Consider the following 23783-nt stretch of genomic DNA (forward strand, 5'->3'; position numbering starts at 1 on the left):
CTATTCTGTTCTATTCCCTTCTGAGCAGCTCCAGAGAGTTTCACTATTTCAGCATGTAGATAGAAATATCTCCAGCTGGAGAATCTGCCAAAATAACTCCTGAAGCCGGTTTCATGTGTATTGAAGCCACACAAACAGTTAATGCTATACACAGATCTAGATGAGATTAAAGTTATGGCACAGTCAGTGGAAAGTACATAATTTCATATTTTTTGGCTTTTGCAGGAAAGAAGGCAATGAATATTTCAAGTATTATCAAATAAAGGAAAAAAGTATCAAAATACTCAGTGAATACAAGCAGTAATCTTGTCTGGATGATCATCAAAGCTACATAAAGAGTTTTCTCTCAACAGGCTGGAGGAAGGAGGAAGCACATCTCCAACTGACAGCTGTCACATTGAACAGCCACAGCTTCTCCAAAAACACAGCTCAGGGGCTTAGATTCCCAGGAAAACAGTGAACAGACACACAGTAACAGACACCTACACAAGAAGCATCTGGGTAAGCACCACTTAATAAGAACATGTGAAAGGAAGCCAAAAAGAATCTTATTTGAGATGATACTCGAAAAACATATTGTAAAACAAACTCACTTGAAAGACAACACTGCCCGGAAAAAAAAAAAAAAATCAAATTAGAGTGAAAAGTGAGCTAAACCCAACTTATTTCTGTAGATTCTCTCAGGTCATTAAAAAATCTGTGCCTGCCACATATAGGACAGGAATATTTTAACTGCCTGTGGAGGGGAGGAGCTAAAAAAATAAGTTAACCTTACATGCATCACTTGTCTAGAACTGCCTCCACATCAGTTTGGACAGATGTCAAGCGCCCATTGCAAGACAGAGCTTGAAAAGTCACTTAAAATAAAGCATGTCCTCATCTAAGGAGGTTTTTCCTCTTCTAAAAGGGTTTAATACTGAGCAAACCACGGAGTATTAACTGCATGACAGACGCTCTGAGGAAATTTCCATTCCCAGGATACTATGGAACCACATTCACTGTTTTACAACTTTTAATTAGGTTTTTCCCTGTACAATGGCACCTCAAAATATGGCAGCAAAGACACGCATAACAAACACACAAGCTCAATAAAAACTCTGAACAGAAATCACAGTTGTCAGACCTAATACAAATGCCAAGTTTTCAATGAAATGCCTTTAGAAAATGGTGCTGCTTTCCGTTATTTAACATGAACGTTTGAGGAAAACCAAAATATTTTTGATCCAGCAGTTCTCTTAGCATGAAGACTTTTATCTTCAACTCTATTTTGTTCTTATCCTGTTTGCAAAAGACCTCTTTTTCTGAAGGGGCAGCAGAATTTAGCTGTTCTTCACTGAGAAGTGATTGTCACTGCCTAAATAGTCTAATTCTAATTGCTCTGGACTTACATCAAATTCCTTATTCATTTTGGTAGCTTTGTGTAAAGGCCTGTGTTGATTTCTGTACACAGAGATATTGCTTGTAACAGGATTAGGGCATTTATTGCTTAAAAAAGGTCAGTGCTCCTGTCTTTGAGAGATCATCACGGAAAGAGCATTTCAAAGAAATAAAAATGGATGTTGGCGACTGCAACCAATTCTGGTTTTCCAAATAAATGACTGGTGCTCTAAAAGAACAGACCTGTTCCTCATTAGAGATTATGTGGCCTCTACTCTCAGTCAACCCTGAATTTTGGTTTAATGGCCAAATCAAAGATTGATGACTAGGAAGGATGAAGATTTAAGCTCAGAAAAAATCCCAAGTCACGCTGTTAACATCAATACGGCAGCCAGGAAGTTTTCTGCAACTTGTCCCCCTTAGTGAATGTGTCACAACACTGCCTGGCTTGGCACAGTCCCTCAGTCACTCTGGGCACATGACACAGCCCCACAGCACTTGTGGCACAGAGATGGACCTGCAATGCTCCAGGAATATTCTTGGCCTTACAGAAATCATCCCAGGAACATCCCTTATCATGAGGCTTCAGTAAACTGCAGAGAGAAAACACCAACACACACTGTCCAAAGCAGGAGTTGGGTTACCCAGGGGATTACTGCTAAAAAGTTCACTTCTAATGAAAAGTTTGCCGATGGCTTTCTGAACGGCTGACCACGGCATCTGGTCACCTGCATGACACCAAGCACGAAACGCAGCTTCACAAACATTCCAGAAATCAAAGAACCCTCCCAGACTGGCTCTGCTGCATTAACTGAGCAGCTGGTTTCAGCAGAGCTTACCAAGAGACTCGCTCCCGACTGGAACAAGTTGTAGGGGTAGAGAATTCGCTCGTAATGCGCGCGGATGTGCGAGCCCACCGCTTTGCCAGGAGCAAAGCCCATCCTCGTGGCGATTTTGGTCCATTTTCTCTCCTTGCAAACGACATCAAATCCTCCTTGCTCTGCAACTAGCTAAAAAGTGAAAAGAAAACGATCACATTATTTAATGGTAAAATTACCAGTGTTCAAGGAAAAAGGCAGGACAGCAACCCAACCGACATTTTAAACCACAAAAATACAGATTTAAAAAAACACACACGACATCAAAGTTGTTTTAAAGCAGTAACTGGAATATGTAACACATAACCTATTCAGGAATTACAAAACTGGTGAATTACTTCACACAGAAGTCAGCACCTGTGTTCTATGTGCAGTCACTCAGCTGACTCTGAGAGCTTATTTGGCTGCACTTTGTCACTTTGTATCCCAACACAACTTTCTAGCACAAGACACTCAGTTCTTTTCACTGGAACAAGTGCTACAAAATAAGCTCAAAAAATTCCCAGTAAAAACTGCCCAAAACATAAAGAGAAAGAACGTATACTTTCAGAGAATCCAATCCCTTGCTAGCAGAATACATTAACTTCTCCAGAAGTTTAACAAGTTTCATCCTAAAACGAACTGAATTTATTTTCTTCCATATTTCCAATGGAAAATATTTTCTCTCACTTTTGTCATTGTTCAGGAACTTTCTCCAATTAAGCCGAAGTTTATTCTTGACCAGTATACCCAAGTTCAATTTTAAAGAAGAGCTGTGAATTTAAGGTGATCTCCTAGCTCACAGGGAAACTTCCAAGATAATGTATTGTCTTTCCCCAATAATGTATTCTTATTGTCCCATTAACTATGTTAGTTTAAACAAAGGAATACTTTTTCCACCTTAGATATACCCCAAAACCTCCCTGACCAGCTGTGATACCATCCCAGGAATTGAGGGAACACAGCAGCTTTTCAGGATAGTTTTTCCATAATGGTCTTACTCTGTTAAGCTGAAATAAATCCAAGATCTTCCTTTCCACATGTGGAATTTTCAGTGTGCATCCTTGAAGCTCCCAAAACTTCGCAATCTGGTCCAGAAAATTCAGCTTTACGCGAGTTTGGGCCTGAAACCAACCAAGCAAACAAGTGAACTGCATGCTAAAAGCAGATGTAGGTTTTATATAGGGTTTACAGCACTGCAGCCAGAGCTGCTTGCCCAGCTTTGCCCTTTGCAGGAGTTATTTTGCATTTTTCCCTCTCATCATTTGAAGAAAAATAAATTCCATGCAGATACCATTGATGGCATCTGTATCTTTCCTTGGGTCACTTTTTGTCACCTTTCAGTGCACTGAGAGAAGTACTTTTGGAGAACAGGCAAACAGTAAGCTACTACTGCTAAAAACTCCCTATGCCCGCTGCATTGTCAGGATTTATTGCATTTACTACATTCATTATTGCAATAGTTTACTATTACTTGGTTTATTTGCAATAATTAGTATTTTTTTTTTTTAATAATAAAGTTTTTTTCTATTATCCCTTCTCACACAACAAAAACAGGCAGGGCAAGCCTGGCTGGTAGCACAGCAATTACCACAGTAAGATCACTGCACTGCTGCTATGTAAGTAATTTAAATTTTGACATATTTTATTTTCATCACATTTTCTAATCTTAAGGGAAACACTGGCCATATCCATACAGATTCGCTTGTTTGCGAACTCCAGGGAGTTCTGAACAGCTTGTGGTCTCACAAATCCCTCTCTTAGCATTCCGAGCCAGCATCTGAGCCCTTCCCCAGCACTTCACATGACCATGTCAGAGCTTTAAAAACCAAGAATCAGGAGAATAATCAGGCACAGTCACCATCATCCCAAATGGTACCAGCACCGAGCCAACCAGGACTCCTCACACTCCCCTTCAGTGTCAATTCATTGAAGCAGTGAATGAAAGTGCTTGTGAACAGCAAATTTCCACAAACTGAATCCAGATTTTGCAATTGTTTCTTCCAAAAGGCTGGCTATTTTTAAAGCACTCCAAGTGTTTCATCTCTTTTCCTTTTGAAAGATGCTGTGTGAGTGCAAAACACAGACACAGATCTGCGGCCCCGGACAGTTTAACTACTTAGAAGCACATGTGTGGAAACGGCCTAAATTATGTTCCTTGATTGAGCATTAACATTACTTTTATGCCTGGAATGTTTCTAACTAGGTTCTGAAACAGATGAATTTCCGTGCTAATTAAAAATTGCTGTTCATGGTCCAGAGTGCTGTCAGCTCATGGCCAACTCTGGCAAACATCAGCTCCCAAAAACACATAGACACATTTGGGAGCAGAAGTACTGCTCAGCTTTCCAGCTCACCTCCAGCTCATTGAGCCTCTGGATCCTCGGTGTGAAGTGAAGCTTGTCGACATCGCATGCGAATGGAGGCTGCCAGTCCTGGAAAACAGAAGGGTTCCATCAAGAGATCAGGAAAAGAAAAGGAGTTTCTGTGACAGTCAAAAGCCAGGGGAGCCCGAAGCATGAAGAGGCCCTCGTGGCCTCCAGAGCCTCCTCAGCCCCACCAGAACACAGAACTTGGCGTGGAGGGGGCTCGGTGGTCACACCCCGGCCTGCCAGGGAGCCAGGGCTGCACTGACACCCAAATCCCCTCACCAGGAACCAGGCCAGAGAGCTGGAACAGTGAGATACGTTCAATGAGCGCCATCCTCTACACCTTAGAACACTCCACTGTGCCTCAAAAATAGATAATGGAACCACAAAATCAAATCCATTTTGGAACTGAAGACCTGTTCTGCATTGTAAGCTTCCACAGAATCATGGAATCATTAAGGCTGGAAAAGCCCTTTAAGATCATTGAATCCAACTTTTCACCCACAACCGCCACGTTCACCATTAACCCATGTCCTCAAGTGCCACATCCACACATCTTTTGAACACTTCCAAGGATGGTGACTCCACCACTGCCCTGGGCAACCTGTGCCAATGTATGACAATTTCCTTGGCTGCAAACATTCATGAAGAGCTGGAATATGGCCAATTTAATAAAAGATTATTATTACTTTGATAAAATACCTGCAACTGAAGTGTTATTTATAAACACAACTATAAAGCTGTTTTATCTTTTAGATCTCTGACATCTACTCCACACGCTTGGTTTGGCAATACACAACTTCACAAAACCAAATTAGATTTGATTTAAACTTGACAGGAATTTATTACATATAAAGTTACCTTACTACCACTAATTGCAGAATGAAGATAATGCACAAGTGAGCCACTGACAGTGGAGTAAGACAGAACTTTGCTTCAGGAAAAAAAGAAAACCTTCTTCAGCATTGGGTGACTGAGGCAACTGAAGTCAGACTATCATCATAAACACAGTATTTTTTATTTTAGATTCACAAAGAATATGAAAACTGCAATTAAAACCAACCATACGTGGTTTCCAAAGCAATTATCTTATAAACAATTAAGGAGCAAGATTCACCAATAGGATGGAGAAGCTGAAGTGCAAAGAGGGCCATGATCCATACATTTTACCAAGCTTGCATTGACTAATCCAGACCTCAAAATTGGTAATAAAAATTTTCTGATCCTGCAAGGCACTTGGAGAACATCACAATTTGACAATGCTAGTTGAAATCAGATGGTGGCAGGGGGTCAGGATGACAAATTACCCAGAGAATACTAACTCCTTGACCGGTGGGACACATTTCTCGATCATTCTCCTCCTTTTAACCACAAGACTGCCTGGTGCCCAAAGACATGATCTTGAGAAACTCGATAACACTAACCCCTCTTTGACTGCCTATTCTCTATGCCAGAAAACCAAATGCAATGAGACCATCAAGTCTGAGGAAGAGAACTGACATTCTTTTCCAATATCCTGTTGTCTGATTAATCATTTAGGGCCCTCAAGCTGTAAGATGAGAAGCACAGCTGGGAACAGGATCGGGCAGGATTTGAAGTATTGTACTTCAACAGGACAAATCTGACTCTCAAGCTGAACCAACTGGTTACATCATTAGTCACAACTCCAGAGTCTGCCCTGGACCAAAGACAGGGAGACCGGAGACAGGCACCAAGGCCAGGATGGGACACAGTGATGATGACACAAAGGACCCTTGAGACACTGGGGGCTGAATGAAACAAGGGAGAACTGCAGGGAGCTTTGCTTAGGCTGAGAGTAAATGAAACCTAGAGGGCTGTGCTCCCTCTGGCTTTGCTAAGCAGTAGGCCAAGGCTGCCCCTGAGTGGACTATGTGTTACCCCAAACCACATCACCTAATAAGGCTCTACAGGGGACAAGAACCAGGATAAGATGAACAGGGACAAGAATTCAGCTCACGTAGGCAATGTTACCACTCTGAAACTGTCACCAGTCTGGGCTGCACTTCAGGGCCGCCATCTGCAGTTACTGCACTGGAAACACATCAGAGAAGCCAAGGAAGGAATGGGACAGCCCAGGAGACTCTTCTGGTCGGGCCACATGTCTGCTGACACAGACTGCTGCTCTGGGCAGAGCCCAGAGGAAGGCCTGCATGCCACTGGGCACAACAGGAGGAACAGGATCCCTACCTGCTCCTACAGGCTCTGGCTCATGCTCAGACTAACGAAATCCAGCTCCAAGGGTGCCCAGGGCCAGCACAGACCCAATCCATGTCAGACAGCACAGAGCAGGCTAGTCCCCTCTGTTTATGGAAGCAAATGAGGACGTTTATGAGCGTGATCTTACAGAAACGCCTCATTCACAGCATGGCACCCAAAACATCCTGCTCCAAAATTAGCTGATGAACTCCATGAGTCCATTTATTACTGACTGGTGCATGGCTGGGGACAGTCTTTCCTGTTTGGCCAAAGACACTGGCTCTGGCAAAGCACCAGCCACCTACTGTGTTGGAAGAGTAACAACTGACAACACAAGCTGCTGTAACAGGCATTTCCTGCAGTTTTGAAGTTTACCAATGACTGAATGACCAACGCACACACCATGACGCCCTGATGGCACGTCAGCTGTTTCTCAAAGATAAGCTTGGGGAACTCCATTTAATCAACAGCACTTTCAAAAGGTGACTTTTCAGCCTATCAGGCAGATGGGTTCATCAGCCAGAATCAAGCATTGAACAGCCTTAAAAGTGTTTCACTTTTAGCAAGGAGAAACTCATTGCAAGAGGTTCTGCTGGCTGACTGTAAACTGGCTTCATGAGAGGCTACACTGGATTGACTCCAGCTTCTGAGGTTTTTAAGCAGGTACCATAGAATATGCTGGGTTGGACGGGACCCATCAGGATCATCCAGTCCACCTCCTGGCCTTGCACAGGACACACCAACAATCCCGCCCTGTGCCTGGGAGCGTTGTTCAAACACTCCTTGAGCTCAGACAGGCTCAGAGCTGTGACCATTTCCTGGGGAGCCTGTTCAGTGCCCCAGCACCCTCTGGGGGAAGAACCTTCTCCTGATATCCAACCTAAATGTCTCCCAGCTCAGCTCCAGCCATTCCCACGAGTGCTGTCACTTCTCATGAGAGGGAATAGATCAGTACCTGTCCCTCTGCTGTCCCTCATGAGGCTGATGAAGACCCCAGTGAGGTCTCCCCTCCACCTCCTCTAGGCTGAATAAACCAGGTGATCTCAGCTGCCCCTCATGAGGTTTCCCCTCCAGACCCTTCACCATCTCCCTAGGATGCTCCCCAATGGTTTAATGTCTTTTTGATATTGTGGTGCTCAAAACTGCACCAAGGACTTGAGGTGAGGCCACAGTAGTGGTGGTAGAGCTGATGGAAATGAATGCCATATATAATATACCATATTAGATTATTATAAAACCACTCCTGGCTTTACAAACACTACATATCCCACTAAACGCAGACTGCGTCACATAACACTGTTACAGACCCACAGCCATTCACCATCTGGAGAAATGACAGCAGTTATAGAAGACAGTCCATCCTGACTGTAACTGAGTCATTTTAAAGTCACAACAAGTTTATTTTGGAGCATCCAAACTACTCAAAGTTGATATAATCAGGAAGGATAATATTTATCTTTCTCCATTCCACAGTATGGCAAGTTCCTCAAGTCCTAAACAAGATATTTTCAGCCCTTCTTTAATAAGTATTTTGTACTCAACAAAAATCTTGGACACATTTCGAAGCACAAGTTACCAAGCCAAATGCAATGCTCACTTGCAGGCCCATGAAAAGACATTTCTGTTTGACACAAATGCCTTTATGCACTTGGAAAGGCAGCAGCACCACGAGAGGGAGCTTTATTGTGCAGGATTCACTTGCCAAGCTGTTGAGCCACATAAGCAGCTTTGCTGGGGAAGAGACCAGCCCCCACCCCCAACTCTCCAGGCCCTCTTCCCTGAAGCTCATGTTTGGGAATCAGTAAGACTTGCCCTCTCCATCTGGCTCCTCAAAGGAACTGGTTTGGATTTTCCCGTTTAAAAAATTAATTTAAAAAACTTTAAGAACTCAGTTTTAAGTGTCTTTCAACAGCCATGCTGAACATTAAGATTAGGTATACACAGAAAGCAAGAAAACATCCATTTCCTAAAAAAAATCAGGAGTTCTTATTCCACCAGGACTCTTCATCTGAAATGACTCTATTGTGTTCTGCTGTCCATCCTTGACTGTTATCCCTGACTGTTACAAGCCTGCAAAGGACAAACAAAATCCTGTGCCCATCTTAGCCTGCAATTGTTATAAACTTGTCATCAAATCCAGGCAAAAATGAGACTGACTTCAAAATTCCAAACTCTTCTATTAACTTGAGGGACAAATCCACCCATGCAGAAAGCGCGCTCTAAGGATCACATTAATATTTCAAGGAGTAATGCGAACTACAAATGGCCAGCAGAATTATTGCTGTGATATTATGGATATTCCATATTCCAGCTCCCAGCTGAGCTGTTCCAAGGATGTCAGGCTTCAGAGCACTGCATTTCAGCTTGCAAACCTGCACCTCACCCAAACTCACTAATTAAAATTTGACCATCCCCACCCCTTTGAATTCAAGTGAACAAGAAATTACCACAGTCCCCGGTAAGCTGTTCTACAAGTTAGTTGGCTTCAGCTTTTCTTCCTCCCTTATCCTCATATACTTTATAACCAAATCCCTTGTCTGCTGGCTGCCAAAGCAGCTATTCCTGAATCCTTCCCAGAAGAAATGTTTCAAGACATTTTTCAATAAACAAATATCTTTTTCCTTCTCTTTACAGAACCAGCTTTCCAGTCCTGCAAATAAAAAACCATTTTTTTTCCTTGGGCTTTTTTCTAAAGCCTCTTATATTTTTTTCAACATCTTTTGAAAACTGCAAGCAGCGTTTTACTTGCAGTCTCTCGTGTGTCAGACACACAAAAAAAAAAGACAGCCCTTTTATTATTTTGCTAGACAGCAGTTCATAGTAAGATCCAAAGGAATATCTTAGCAATTCTTGCCAGAAAAACACATTCATTCAGCGAACTGCCGCAATTCCCCCCTTCCTGGGATGCCCACCCTGTGAGCCTGACCTACATTCTTTGTTCCCACATCTATGATCTTGCCTTGGCAAAGGTGGTCCATGATTGCTGCCTCTGAGAGGAAGGGAGCACACTCGGTGACTCAGGAGGTCCCTTTCAGTCTCCTGGTTTTATGACTACATTAAAAACACACTTGGAGCTCAGATGGCAGAATCCACGCAAACCCATTATCACCCGGCAGTGGGTCAGCCACAAAGCTCCTGTCTAACGGGAACTAATCCCTCTGTGACCCTGTTAAAAGCCAACATTAGTTGGGAACTCCAATCATCAGCTAACCCTGTTTGTGATGAACAGTCCTTCCTTGGTCATTATGAATGGAGGAGATTTTTCCATCAAACCCCCTGAATTCCTCCTTGCCAGTAAAGGATGCTGGGTGCACTAATCCACCTTATTCGCAGAACTCTCCAAAAAGAAGCCTGGTGGAGTATTTCTTATTTGAGACAAAATTGGGCTTTGTTATGTATTGCAGACTAGCAAGGGAGAACAGACACAACCACAGATCATTCCCATTTGAGAACCACAGCCAAGGATGAGTGTACAGTGGGAATCACCTCTCTAGATCCCAGTGTTTCTGTGCCAGCTCCACATCCGGAGAGAAATAAAGGGAAGCTGGAGATGATTCTCAAGCGTCAGGGCCAGCTGCTCCTTGGGATCCAAAGGCAGAGAGGACAGAAACTACACACAGGGTTTGAACCTGTAAACACAACAGGCAGCTGGGCTCACACACAGGAGATGCCAGGCTCCTCTCCATGGAGGCACCTGCATGCAGGGAACAGATACACCACCACTGTGCCAGCAGCACTGTACCACCTGGGGATGGACAGGGTGTTGGGACCAGCAAATCCCAGATCCCTGATTCACTTCACAGCACTGACCAAGACCCTGAAACAGAGCATCCATCAGGGCTGAGGCCAGACTCAGTTGTGGGTGTCTGAGGGCATCAGACCACAAGAGCTGCCACCACCTCTCCTCAAGGCACAGGACTACCCAAGGACAGACCTTTGCTCTGATCCCCAGTAGGTTCCTGGAGCGTGTGCGACCGGAGCACAGTGCACTCTGTTCCTTGGGCTGTCCCATCACAGTCCTTGGAGTGAGACCATGCCCTCTTCAGAGCTGTAACTGGCAGCTTTCGAACCTCGATTTCACTCCCAATGTAACTCAGATTAGGAAAAGACCTGAATTTCAGAGTCAGCCAGAGCAGCTATGGACAACCTCACCAGCCTCAACCGTGAGCAGCTGTGGAGCCTTGGCTGCCCCCTGCAGCTCCACCACCCACTGCCCTGGCTCTCCACAACATCCTCCCTTTCCAGCTGCTCCAATTCACATCCCAGCTAAAGCACCTGCTCCCAAGGAAGACCTTTCACTCAGACACTCCTAAGGGTGACAGGCTGGAAGATCCCACAAGCTCCTTCTGACTTCTAAGAACATTCAGCCTGGTCTCCTGGACATGGACACAGCATTCTCCCCCAACACATCTCAGACATAACCCAGTCATCTGCGACTGAGAGGAAGCATGGATCCGTGGCATGGTTTGCTTCCATCCACTGGCAGCTTTGCTTTCAATGCTGGGCAAGGGAGCCATGTTTAGTTTTAAATTCCATTTCCAGCTATTAGCTAACTGACTATCTTAAATAAAAAACTACAGAAATTCCATCTGTGTTAGTCTTGCCTCATATGGAAAGTTCTGGACTAAATTGTTTCATCTCAAATTTTCATGAGCTGAAGAGTGTGAGTTGAAAATCCCTCACTGAAAGAAACTGAGGCAAGGAGAGGAAATTCTCATTGTCTTTGAAGCCCACTCCAATATTTCAGCATTTCTGAAGAGCATAAATCACCCATGGTGACCACAGCAGCCCTGTGCATGGCCACTGCCATTAGTAAAATAAATAATAAACTAAAAACAATTATTCTTTTACATATTTTCTTGCTAATTAGAGATCAGTAAATAACCTACACTAAATTTACCTAATTCCACAACATGACCCCTGTGATGAATATGACATTCATCATCATCATCTTCATTCAAAGCCAACATTTCCTCTTGACCTTTGGTAGCTGATCTTTTTCCTCACACGAATTGATAGCAGGGGACTGGGAACCTCAGCACTAAAATATCTCTTCCCCTCCCAAAACCTCATTCATTCTTGATCCCATAATTCCCAAAAGTGGCAGATCCGCCACTTTATAGTCTTCATTTTCCCGTTCCCACTGATCCTCTCTCAGCCAGAAATGCCGTTTCCTGACTCACCTGAGCCTGGCCCCTGCTCAGCAGGACCAGCAGCTCAGGCTCAGCTCGCCAGGACTGACAGACGCGGCAGCACCTACGGTTTGTCCCGCTGAAGCTCACTTACGTGTCATAATTGAGTTATCTCTGTATTTACTGTTTGATAAAATCAACTGACTGAGCCTCTGTGTATTATCAAATCTGAAGGATCATCACAAGCAGCTTCCTGTTTCAGACAAAGTATCACAATTCTCTGCATTAATTCCTAGTTTAGTAGTGGTTTGTTTTACGGCTCCAGGACCAGATTGCCAGAACCCTCAGTCAAGCTGTTCCAAAACTGAATTGGTTTTTTGTTTTGTGTTTTCTTTTTTGCCATAAAGATGAAAATAAATCAAGAAAGCAGATGAATCAGAAGCCTAACAGACCTTAAGAGGTTTAAACAACATTTAAATCAATGCTGCTCCTCAAAATATGTCCCTGGAGGAGCAGGTCCAGTTCTTCCCAAGCCCTGAGCCTTTAGTTTTTACCACTCAGGCTCTGCTAAGGTTAAATATTTCAATATTCATTATTTCATGTGTTGAACTTTTCTGATGCTTCTCTGTGCCCTCTCCAGTTGTCAAATCTTTTTCAAATCCTCCAAGGAGTGCGGGGTCCTGAATGCAGAATTTTCTATTCTCGTGCTGCCACAGAGGTAAAATCCCCCCATTTATTACCAAGAAACTCCAGAGCTGCATGCACTGGCTGATCCAGAGCTCCCATTCCATTGTTACCCTGCTTTTCACAGGGATCCACAGTTATTTTTCTACACTCCTTCCTCCTCTAAGATGCTCTATGCTCCTTTGTTCCAAAGGTAAATGTTCTACTTAAGTGATTACTGTTTCATAATAACCATTGTTTATTGGGCAACTGGGATCCCTCTAAAGCAATGAGCCACTGCCATAACTCCATTCAGAATCACAGCTTTTGCTCTTCTAGACTTGTAATGAAAATTACATACCCTTGGCTTGAGGTGAGACACCATTAGAAAGGGATCCTTCATTACAAACACTCATTAGTAGTTGAAATAATTTGTGATTTGGTGTATTCATTTTGCACAATGGTAATTCCCATAATTAGAATACTGAACACAATTAATTTCTAGATTTCAGACAATGACAACACAACTGACTTAACCAAATACATCATCTCATGTAAAAAAGACCAACCGAATTTGACCACAGCAGTGTTCATACAATAGTATTCCATACTATCACCTTCCAAGTTCCTGTCTGGGACTATTCCAGACAATCTTCAACTCTTGCACCCACAAAGAACTTAAACCATTAAGGGAATTAATTCTCTTCATTCTGAAGTTCACCAGTATTCCAAGATTTACTGAAAACTGACAGTCAATAATGTCAATGACTCCAGTGTCACTTCTTTCAAAATTCCAGTTTTTCTAATTCAGACTCTCTATAATCTTTAAGTGCTTAGTTTCAGTTACTTGGAAGCCTTAACAGTTCTTCTCCATATTCACGTTATTTAGAGCAATGAAATTTAGCCTGGATGCTTTCAATTTTCCTGCTTGGCCTCAGGAAAGTTACGAAGTTTCAAGTACATTGTATAATACTGTGTAATTTGAAATGCATTTATATGGTAAGTAATGTTTAAATAATTATTATTTATTATTTCTTCACAGCAGCAAAGCAACGATGCAACAAAGTGAAGGAAGAGTCCATCTTCAAGGAAGGCTTGGAGCATTTGATACCACTCCTGCTCCACATGTTGCCATTAACTCCTGAAGCTAAGCTTCACATTTGTTACTGTTTGCTTCTATTAGTTACCTACTTTGAAGAACAACTCCATTCTCAAGCAATTCTTCATTTGACCCCCTAAATGCCCCCACTGATTTGCAGAGCTATCAGAAGCTTCTAGAATATAAGGCCACCACTCAACATACCAAGTTTTGGAGTAAAGTTAGTTTATTCCAAACTACCAGATAAAGTTTAAATGAAAAAATCCTAATAAAAGGTGATTTTGGCTCACAGAAGAAAATTCTAACCACAAAATGGCACCCGATGGACTGCAAGCAAGTTGTACCCCACCCACTTTCCTGCATGCAGCTGCCCCTTCCCCCGCAGATCCGCAAGGGACTCAAATTTAAATCTCTACTTTATGAAGCTCATTAACTACCAGGAACAACCACCATTTGAGCACTTTGTTGCCAATGGGACTCTCCTCGTGCTCTACACTGCTGACAAAAAGCCACAGAGAACAGCACCAGCGAGCTGGTTAATGCTCCACCCTCCACCAGCCACTGCAGCATCTCAGAATCCCCAAATAAGAGCAAAACTCAGTCATTGGTGATGGCTGGAACAAAATGAACTGGAATGAAGGGGAAGAAAACTCTTTTTGAGTGCTCAGCTGGAAACTTCCATGCAGAAATTTCCCCTCTTGTTATATTGTTGGATGTTCTTTCATCTTGTGAACATGCAGTGATCACCCAGAATCTTCTGCCTTCCACTCAGTTGTCTTCTGCCCATCAGCTACTTCAATACCCCCTCACTAAACAGGTCACTGTCCTCCAAAGCCTCCACACAAGAAGGGACCACAGGTGTGGTTTTCTCCGTGCCCACCTGATTCCCAGCTAATGCCAGCAGAAAGGGACCAGAGAAAGCCCTGCTGCTGGTCCTTCAGAGCCCAGGGAGCTCTCCTGTGCATGCTCCAGTGCTGGAGCGTCAAAGCCAGCTCTGGAGCAAGGACTTGTCCGTGAGTAAATGGGAAAGCTACAGCTGGGCACCACCAGTCTCACACAACCTTATTCCATACTGCTGCTCACCTAGAGAAACACAAATTCATCTGCTGATAACTACACAGCAGAGTTTAAGCTAAAATAACGCCAGCTCAACCATTGAATTTTCAATTCCTCTCTCGGCACAGATCCTGACAGCTAATGGTGCTGCCTACCTGCTTCCCGGCACGTAACCAGACTGCGCACGTCGGCAAGAGATTCCCTCGGATGCAGGAAGATTCCAAACCTCAGCCATCACCAAACAAGGCATCTAGCTGGAACACACACACTGCTGTGCAAAGGGTAGTACGGGCTTCAGCTCACAGTACCACAGACCCCTCGATAACACCAAAAAGAACAGTAACTGAATATTCACTGCAGCTCCTGATCGCAGGGGGAAGGCCAGGAACTACGTCAACTTAAAGGCTTTTCTGGTCGCTTTGGAAGAGCTCCCTCTATGCTCCAGGCCGCTGAACCAACCACGCACTCCACAAGTCATCCCAGGCACTATCCAGGGCAGATAAAGCCACGGGAGCTCAGCTCGCCCAAAGCCAGGCTCCACAGAACTACCCGTGCTCAGCCATCAGCAGCTCCAACTATTTTCATCCTGCTTCTAAATATACTCAAAGAGCTGATCCCACGGCCAGGCAGGCACAACACCTGGTGTAATATCTGGTGCAATACCTGCCCCTTCAGGAAGAGGAGAGAGGCTGAAAGCGCAGTTGCAATAAGTAATTCAGTCCTTTAGAGGGCTGTTGATTTATGATCTCCAACAGATAACATCCTACAAGCAGCTTTCTGATAAGGCTTTGCCTTTTTACAAAAGCAGCCAAGAAAGATGGGATTTTTTTAGATGAAATGTTTCTAAAACAAATAAAAAGACACCCCTTCAAAAACACCCAAACAAACAACCCCCCCAAGAAACTCAACCAAACAAAAAAGCCAGTTCTGGTCACAGTTGCTGAGACACTGCTGGCAACCTAAAACCCCGAAACAGCTACTAAAAAATACTACAGAACTTCAGTGGTAACTGTGTAAGAAAAACCATCTTACCCTCTTAACTCTGAGCATCTGGCTGCCCTGCATGAAAAGAAGCCCTGGCACATTCTACCAGGACACAAATTCAAGAGCAGTCTTCACACAGCAATGGGGGATTCTTCCTCCAGAGAGCTAAAACCTTCCTTTCTCTCCAGCAAGAGCCACATTATTCACTCTACTACAAACATTTCTGCCACTTCAGACACTAACTCAGCAAATTACTCCTACTCTAATTCAGAAGGAAAAGGATGGACACAACAGGAGTCCCAGCAACAACCAAAACACAAAAACGAAGAGTGCGTGTTTCTGAACGTTATTTCTTTGCAGTCAAAGTCTCCCTCGCAAAACTTCAGTCTACAGAACTATTCTGTCCGCTTCTCCCCTTGCTGGAGGAGATGCAAGCTCAGTGCCTGTTTAACATTCTAGTTGTTGCCGTCATGTTAACTGCCTTACCCGACTGCATCACCCCAAGACTCGCACCACGCTCCACTTAGAGGAAGAGCAATTCACTCAAAATAAAGATGATTCACACATTGTTTAATTAGATTTTTACTTCGAGAAATCCATCTCCTCATCAGTGGGTGTTCATACCTTTAAACAAACTAACAATTCTGACTACACAAAACTATGGTTCTAAGATCGTCACAGCATTTCTTAGTAAATTGAGTCGACCAACAAGGGGAAATCAGAATTCATACCCTAATTTTGAGCTTACTACACCATCGGTCAAGATGATGATGATGAAGATGAAGGCTTACTACTTCTTCCCACTGTGGATTGCATTCTAAAATGGTGGCCATGTCTGTCTAGGCTTCAGCTCGCAGAGCCACCAACCAAACTCAAGGCTGCGGAGTTTGGTCTTGTCCAACTTGAGAAACAGTTCCCTGTGCTAAAAGTGCGCCGTGGCCGAGGAGGCCGTGGCGGGGCCGGGGGCGGCGGGGAGCGGCTCCCCCCGGCCCCACACCGCCACAATGCCAACATGGAGGGCAGCACCCCAGCACCTCCTCCGGGGCTCGGTGGGGCCGCTCCGGGCGCGAGGCCCCGGCCAACCCCGGGAGCCGGGGAGAGGCCGGGCCCGGCCGGGGCAGCTGCCCCCCCTCCTCTGCTCCCTCCACGGCCGCTCCGGCGATTCCCCCACCGGGAGCTCCGACACTTGGGAGCCACTTCGCGGGGGGAGCGGCCGGTCCCTTCAGTTCCCTCAGCCCCGGCCCGGTGAAACTTCCGAGGGGCGTCGGAGCGGCCCCGCCTGCCTGGGGTCACCTGTGCGGCCGCGGGCCGGGGGGGGCCGGGCCGGGCCCCACACAAAGGCCGCTCCCGGCGGCGCCATGCGGGCACTCACCGGCGGCGGCCGCACCTTGCAGATGCCGGTCTGCTCGGCGATGGGCCGGATCTTGTGGATGAAGGCGAAGGGGTCGGCGAACTCCTCCCAGCTGGGCTCGAAGACGGGGCACTCGGGCGGGGGCAGGAACTCGGCCATGGCCCGGCCGGGGCGGCCGCTCCGCTCCGCTCCGCTCTCCGAACAATCTCCACAGCCGCCGCGCTCCGTGCGCGTCCGCGGGGGGGCCGGGGCTGGGAAAAGAGTCCGCCCGGCCCGGGCAGGGGAGGGGGCGCGGCTGCCCCGCCCCGCCCGCGCCTTTGTGCGGGGGCGCCGGGGCCGGACCGGGGAGGGCCCGTTGGGGGGGGGGGTGGGGGAAGAGGCAGCAGCGGCTCCTCTGGAGCGCGGCCTGGCCCGCGCGGCGCCGATCCCACGCCCGCTACCCGGGCCCTGGCGGAGAGCGAGGCCCGAGAGCGCCGCTCACCGCGGCCGCTGGGGAGTCCCTCCCGGTGCCCCCCGTCCCCGCAACTCCGCGTCCCCCACTCCCGCCGCCTTTGTGCGCTGCCCCTCACCCCGGGGGCGCTGCGGCCGCTCCCCCCAGCACCGCTGGTTCGGGGAGGCCCCTGGGCCGCGCTCCCCTCCCGCCGCGCCCCCTCAGCCCGGCCCGGCCCGCCCCCCCGCGCGGGGCCGGCGGCGCTGTGTTTACATGCGCGGAGGGATCCGCACAGCTGACAGCGGACCACGGCCGGCGCTTCTTTTTTTAAAGAGCCTCTCCGCGCGCCGCCATTGGCTGGGCTGGGGGTTCGTCACGCGAGGGGCGGGGCCGTCCGCCTCCGCGCGGCCGCATTGTCTGCTCCGGCCGCCGAGCCCCCGCGGCCCCGGCCCGGCCCCTTTGTTCGGGGGGAGCCGGGCCATTGTCCTGCCCGCCGGCCCCCAGCGGCCCCGGGCTAAGGAGCGTTCCCGTTCCCGAGCGAGCGCGGCGAGGCGCTCCCCCGCGGCCCGGCGGTTACCGGGGCTCCCCCCGCCGGGGGTCCCACGCTGGGCGGTCCCTGCCCCGGCAGCGGGGCTGGGGGCGGTGCCGGGCGGGGGAGGGGCGGCCCCGCCGCAGCAGGCGCCGCACGTAGCGCACGTGCGCGGGGGGGCGGCCCCGCTCCCTGGCCCGGACCGGCCCCTGCGCCGCCCCCGAGGGACCCCCGGGAGGGACCCCCGCACCGCCGGAACCGGGGCTTCCGCGGCCCCTGAAGGAGCAAACTCATCCTCGGTACTTCAAGTCACCGGTCCGGAGCGGAGCCAACCCGAGTGCTGTCACATCCGACAATGAAACGAACAATTGCAACTTTTGAGAAGCGCACACAATGCTCAGCGTGTCGGGTTTTTTTTTGTAAAACTTCACTTACTGGCGTCAAATTTCCACTAAAACTCAGAAAAGCGTCCACTGTTAACCGCCGTGGCTAGAGAAGTAACACCGAGTTCCAGAGCTGGCAGCTAGGGATTCGGACACCAAGGGCCTCAGTTTACCTCACTGCACGCTGCCACAGAAGAACGCTCACGGAATCGGCTCCATGTGAGCTGCTCCCACCGCAGAGGAACACCTTCCCCGGGAGAGGGGATGAGGAGGAAGCTGGCAGCTCTCCACGCTGCTGCTCACGATCACAGTGAATCAAAAATTTGTACAAAGTGCTCGGGACCAGTTTAGTACAGACCTAATTCTTCTCCTCACTTTAAAACGGAAGGAAAAAGGAAAGCGGACACAGCTTTTGTAAAGCATCGTGCAGGCGGTGTCAAAGGGAGAGATCCTCCCCTCTGAGCCGTCCCTTCCCCGGGGACATGCAGAGGAGCAGGACCCACACCCCGGGGGCTGCCGGCCAAGGCTCAGAGAAGGCTGCTAAGGGCACAGGACAAGGCACCAGCTCCGAGCCTGGCAGAACAGGCTGCCCTCCACCCATCCCGGGCTCAGGGGCTGTGCTGGGCCAGCACCGGTGCCGGGCCGAGCCCTGAAGTCAGCACAGCACCGGCACCAGCGCTCGGAGCCGAGCTCTGACAGTCCCACCCTTGCAGCGACAGGGCAGGCCTGGAGTCACACACTGATGTGGCTTCAGGAGATGAGACAGGCTCAGCTTCCAGGAGCCCTAGAGGGTCCTCAGCCAGCAGGAGCATCTCCACTTTCCAAGAGGCTCCTGCCCTTTCTGTCCCTGAGTTTGACCTACATCTGATAGAAGTCACCGTACACCTTTTCTGGTACAAAAGCAAGATCAGATTTAGACAGGGAACTTCAACCATTGATGTAAAATGCACCGTATCTGTTTATACTTCCACTTACACCAAGAGACCCTACAGTACAAATCACCAACTATCATCATGTGGAGAGAAAACTAAGCTGGTTCATCACCTTCCAACAGCTGGTCTGCAGCAAATCCCAAATTTGAGGGGCTCTGGCAGGGAGAACACTACCTTCAAAACTTTGAGTCTGAGTGTCCCTGAGGGACAGCGATGTTTGAACAACAGTGGATTATGGTGCTTCACAAATAAATCTATTTCTGCAGTAATTCCCTGAGGACTCCTTTCATCAGAGCTGAAGGACCACATTCAGCAGGACTGTTTCTGCTACTTCTGTCACATCTAAAGGCCTCCCATGGGGCTGTGATGAAAAAACACTCAGACACAGGTGTTTTACTTAGGTAGTTCTGATGGAGGAGAAAAAGCACTTGCTACTGAGATCTGAAGTTGAGCAGAGCAGGGAGATCAAGGGATGACCCAGGAATAAAAACCAGGTGCCTTGAAGGGAGGGCAAAGTGGCTCAGGGGTGGATAAGATGGAGATTTAAGGTGAGCAGGAATCCCTAGAGAGTCTGTGTATCCCATCAGGCATCTTACTTGTCTTTCCTAACCTTGCTACCTGCTAACAAAAACACTCCATCATCACAAATGTGTACTTTTGCACATTGCCTTCTCTGTATTTTCGCTCTGCTGTGACATCTGCAGTGTTTGTTGTTCAGGGGATTAGTGTGGCACAGCACAGTCTGGCTTAGAAACCCAATTCCCCAAGTGTTAGAGGCACAAGCTGCAGGAAGGAAAGCTGATTTCCCTCGGCTGGAATGAGAGTGCAGATATTCCTTCTTCATGGTTCAGTTGACTGCCATTAATTAACACCTTTCATTTAGACAGGCTTTCTCCAAGCCTGTTCCATTTGTGCCCTGTGAGCAGAATTCTCCCATTTGCTGCAGTTCAGTGTTAAACCATGAGCAGTTGCAGGGCTGGCAGGAACTGAGCAAGGACAGAGAAATAAGGGAGCAGGACTCCAACACATAGTGCAAAGGCCATCTAAAGGGGCTGGCCCAAGGTGAGGAGTGCCAAGGCTTCCAAATGAAGCCAAGAATTCTTCACCCCATCAGGGATTTATTCTTGGCAACTCCTTCATCCTCGCCCAGCTGTGAGCTCCAAATAGAGTCCAGAACCATTCACATCCAAGTGTCCCTTTACACGCTGCTGCAGCACAGCTCTCCTCACACACCATCTGACTGCAGGCATCTCATCAGCCTGGAGGAATATTTAGCAAATCTTTTGTGTTTTCTTGGATGGGCACCATACTGTGAAACTTTTCCTACCAGTGCAAACCTCCCCTTCATTCTCCTGCACCAGGCATCACCTGCCTGGAGCACTTTGTCCACACAGCCGATATTGACTTGTTTGCATTTATGTATCTAACTCAGACACTGCAAGGAAGATCACAGAATCCCAGGCTGGTTTGGGCTGGGAGGGACTTCAAAGTTCATCTTGTTCCACACTCTGCCATGGGCAGGACACCTTCCACTATTCTCAGGTTGCTCCAAGCCCTGTCCACCCTGGCCTTGGACACCAGGGATGGGGCAGACCCACCTGCTTTAGGCCAGGGCCTCAGCGCCCTCATAGGGAGGAATTCCTTCCCAATGTTCCATCCAACCCTGCCCTCTGGCAGTGTGAAGCCATTCCCTTGTAAATAGTCTTTCTTCATCTTTCCTGTAGGCTCCCTTCAGGTGCTGGAAGGCTACAGTTAGTTGATCCCAAAGCTTCTCTTCTCCATGCTGAACAATCCAAATTTTCTCAGCCTTTCCGCACAGGCTCCATCCCTTTAATCAGCTTCATGGCCTCCTCTGGACTCACTCCAGCAGCATCACATCTTTCCTGTGCTGGGGACCCCCAGATCTAGATGGAGCTCTGCAGCCGATGAGTGTCTCATGAGAGTAAAGGAGCAGGTTAATCCTTCCCCCTCCTGTGTACCTGCCCTTGCTATTCTAGACCAGCTCCCCTCTTCAAAGGCTGACTACCAGTCCCTTGACCCAACACCTTCCATCCCAATCTGGGGCTGTTGGGTTTAGTTCTGTGTTGCAGCAAGAGCTTCCACTGCAGCCACTTGCTCCAGCACCCACTGAGTGCTGGTGCCATTGGCCTGGCACAACAGGAACACTGAGAAGAGCAGCTTTAGGAAACACCAAACCCTGGACTTCTGAGCAGACAGAAGATATCTGCTCTTGGGACACTGGAACAGCCAAGCAAACAGCTCAGAGAGGCTCTGTGATGAACAGTACTCAGGGAAATATGGTAACATTCCACAAGCTCCCCTCCAGAATAACCCAGAACCGAGCTGGAGGAGATCCTGCCCAGGAGGCGCACTGCTACGTGCAGGGACCATCAGCACCACATAGGGAGCTGAAATTCCACTGAAGCCAAAACCCTCATTTTGTCAGCACAGTTTGGCCTAATTAATGCTCTACACCTTTAGAGGAACACAGGGCAGGGAGAGATGTGCTGAGCTTCTCTGCTCTTTAAGAAAATAGGTTCCTGGGAACAAACAGATTCAGTAAGCAGACTCTCTGACAGATCAAACCAAACCAGTTTTCCTGGGCTAACCAACAGCCTGTACAAACCTGCAACACAGTCCAAGTGTCATCATCAAGGCTGGAGAAAGGGTTTACGTTTTCCAACTGCTCCCAGAGATGGTGGTGCACATCAGTCCTTGAGAAACAGGGCTATTAGTGACAAGGCATTGTGATCTTGAGATCCAGGTCAAAATTACGGCATATTCTGAATACACCAGGCTCTGGACATTTTTAGCATAGCTCCCAGCTCAGACACTGCACTGAATCTTGCTCTGATGCCAGAGACTGCCTGTCTCACACTGTGCCCTGGGTAAGGCTCAGCAGCAGCACTCAGATGGAGAATTAGGTACTTTGCTGGCAACTTTTGCTACAACAGCACCACTGGTTTTAATCTAGGAATGCGTTGGTATATCTCTGCCTTTCCTCCGGAAGCTGCCCTTCCAGGCTGCTGTCCCTCTCCATACTGCTGTGATCCCCTCTGCACTCCACAGGAGCCAAAGAGCCCCAGCAGCTCTTAACTGTACAGTACAGGAAACCCTGCTGAGGGGCCTGCAGAGGGGGCAGGCAGGAAACCTGAGCCTTGGCTGTGGGCTGGAACTGAGTGGCCAAGGACAGAAGTCCCCCAGCTGCACACAGGTCCAGTGGGGACTGTCAGCAGCCAGGTAAGAACAGCTGGTGAGCATGTGGAGCCAATATGGAAGCTCCCCTGCAGCTGTGCAACTGCCTTCAGCATTACTTTTATTAATAAAATTCCGTAAGTCCCTTACCCTATCATTAGCTGCTATTAAAGCTGAGTTAAAGCCTTACTCCAAATCCTTGCCCAGACTACCCTAAGAACAAGGATAAGCAAACCACAGCTGTTGGAAGTGCTGGAAAGGCAGAGCTGAGGTGCTGTTTCACACGCCTCACCTTGCTCTCGGGCAGTCGCTGACTCACACTCAAGAAATTCAGGCTGTACCTTCCTGTGCTTCAGCAGGCAAGTGACAGCAGCGTGGGACACAACCTGCTTCCAGGCAGGACATGCAGCAGGTGGGATTCTCATGGTGTGGAGGCTGACAAGGGACCTGTCACCAGTGTAGTACTGACAGGCAGCGAGGGTGAAGCTTTGAAGTTCATTATCTTAAGGCAGGTGCCTAAAATAGGTCAGAGTAACCTCACCCAACCCCCCCTTGCTGCTCTGCACCGACTGTAAAGGGAGCCTGGGTGACTCGCTCAGCCCCAGGCCTCAAGGCCTGAGAAAGTGAAGCCCTGGCAACAACAGAGCAACTTGGGAAACACAATTTGCCACAATGTATAAAACCACAAAGCCTATCTTTTTTCTTAGAAAAAACACTAACTGAGACACGCAAATGCAGCTTCTGTGCCCTTCTGGTTGCAGTGAAACAAAGTACCATCAGGACTGGTCCCCCTGGAGGTTCTGAACTCAGCTGCAGCTTCTGCCAGGGCAAGCAGAAGCAGCAAGAAATGCCCCTCCACAACTCAGCAGACTGTGCCCTGTGCCAGCCCTGCACAGCCCTCCGTCACTGTGTGTGCCACCTCAAATAAACCCTGGCCCCTCCCACGATGCCATGAGAGCCCCAGGCCTAGGCAAGGAGAGAAGCTGGTTCTGCAGAAAACGTTTAATTAGCAAATCTTGTTCCTAGTCAGGCTTCCTGCCTCTGCTACAGCCAAAATCCCCCTCGGTTACCCAGATACGCTCCAGGACTCGCTTCCACAGTTTGTCATTAAGGCAGCAGAGTGTCATTAAGGCAGCGAGGACACTTCATTAGCTTGGGCAATGGCACAGGATTCGGGGATCCTTGTACCCAGGTACTCGCACCTGTGTT

At 47.9% G+C, this 23783-nt stretch overlaps 1 protein-coding gene across 2 annotated transcripts in view; it reads right to left on the reverse strand.

Annotated features, from left to right (window-relative positions):
• KDM5B (lysine demethylase 5B) overlaps positions 1-17354 on the reverse strand; it is a 55249-nt gene extending 37895 nt beyond the window's left edge. Inside the window, exons 1-4 of one of the 2 annotated variants that reach the window (XM_040085446.2) lie at positions 17127-17354; positions 4592-4669; positions 3236-3358; positions 2217-2387 (exon numbers count right to left, since the gene is read on the reverse strand). In XM_040085446.2, the coding sequence (XP_039941380.1) occupies positions 2217-2387; positions 3236-3358; positions 4592-4669; positions 17127-17264 (510 nt within the window). In that variant the 5' untranslated portion in view covers positions 17265-17354. The remainder of the gene's footprint in view (positions 1-2216; positions 2388-3235; positions 3359-4591; positions 4670-17126) is intronic. The other variant, XM_040085447.2, reaches the window with a different exon arrangement.
• Between the last annotated feature and the right edge of the window lie 6429 nt (positions 17355-23783).

Source organism: Hirundo rustica, chromosome 24 (genome assembly GCF_015227805.2).
Source record: "Hirundo rustica isolate bHirRus1 chromosome 24, bHirRus1.pri.v3, whole genome shotgun sequence".
Lineage (NCBI taxonomy): Eukaryota > Metazoa > Chordata > Aves > Passeriformes > Hirundinidae > Hirundo > Hirundo rustica.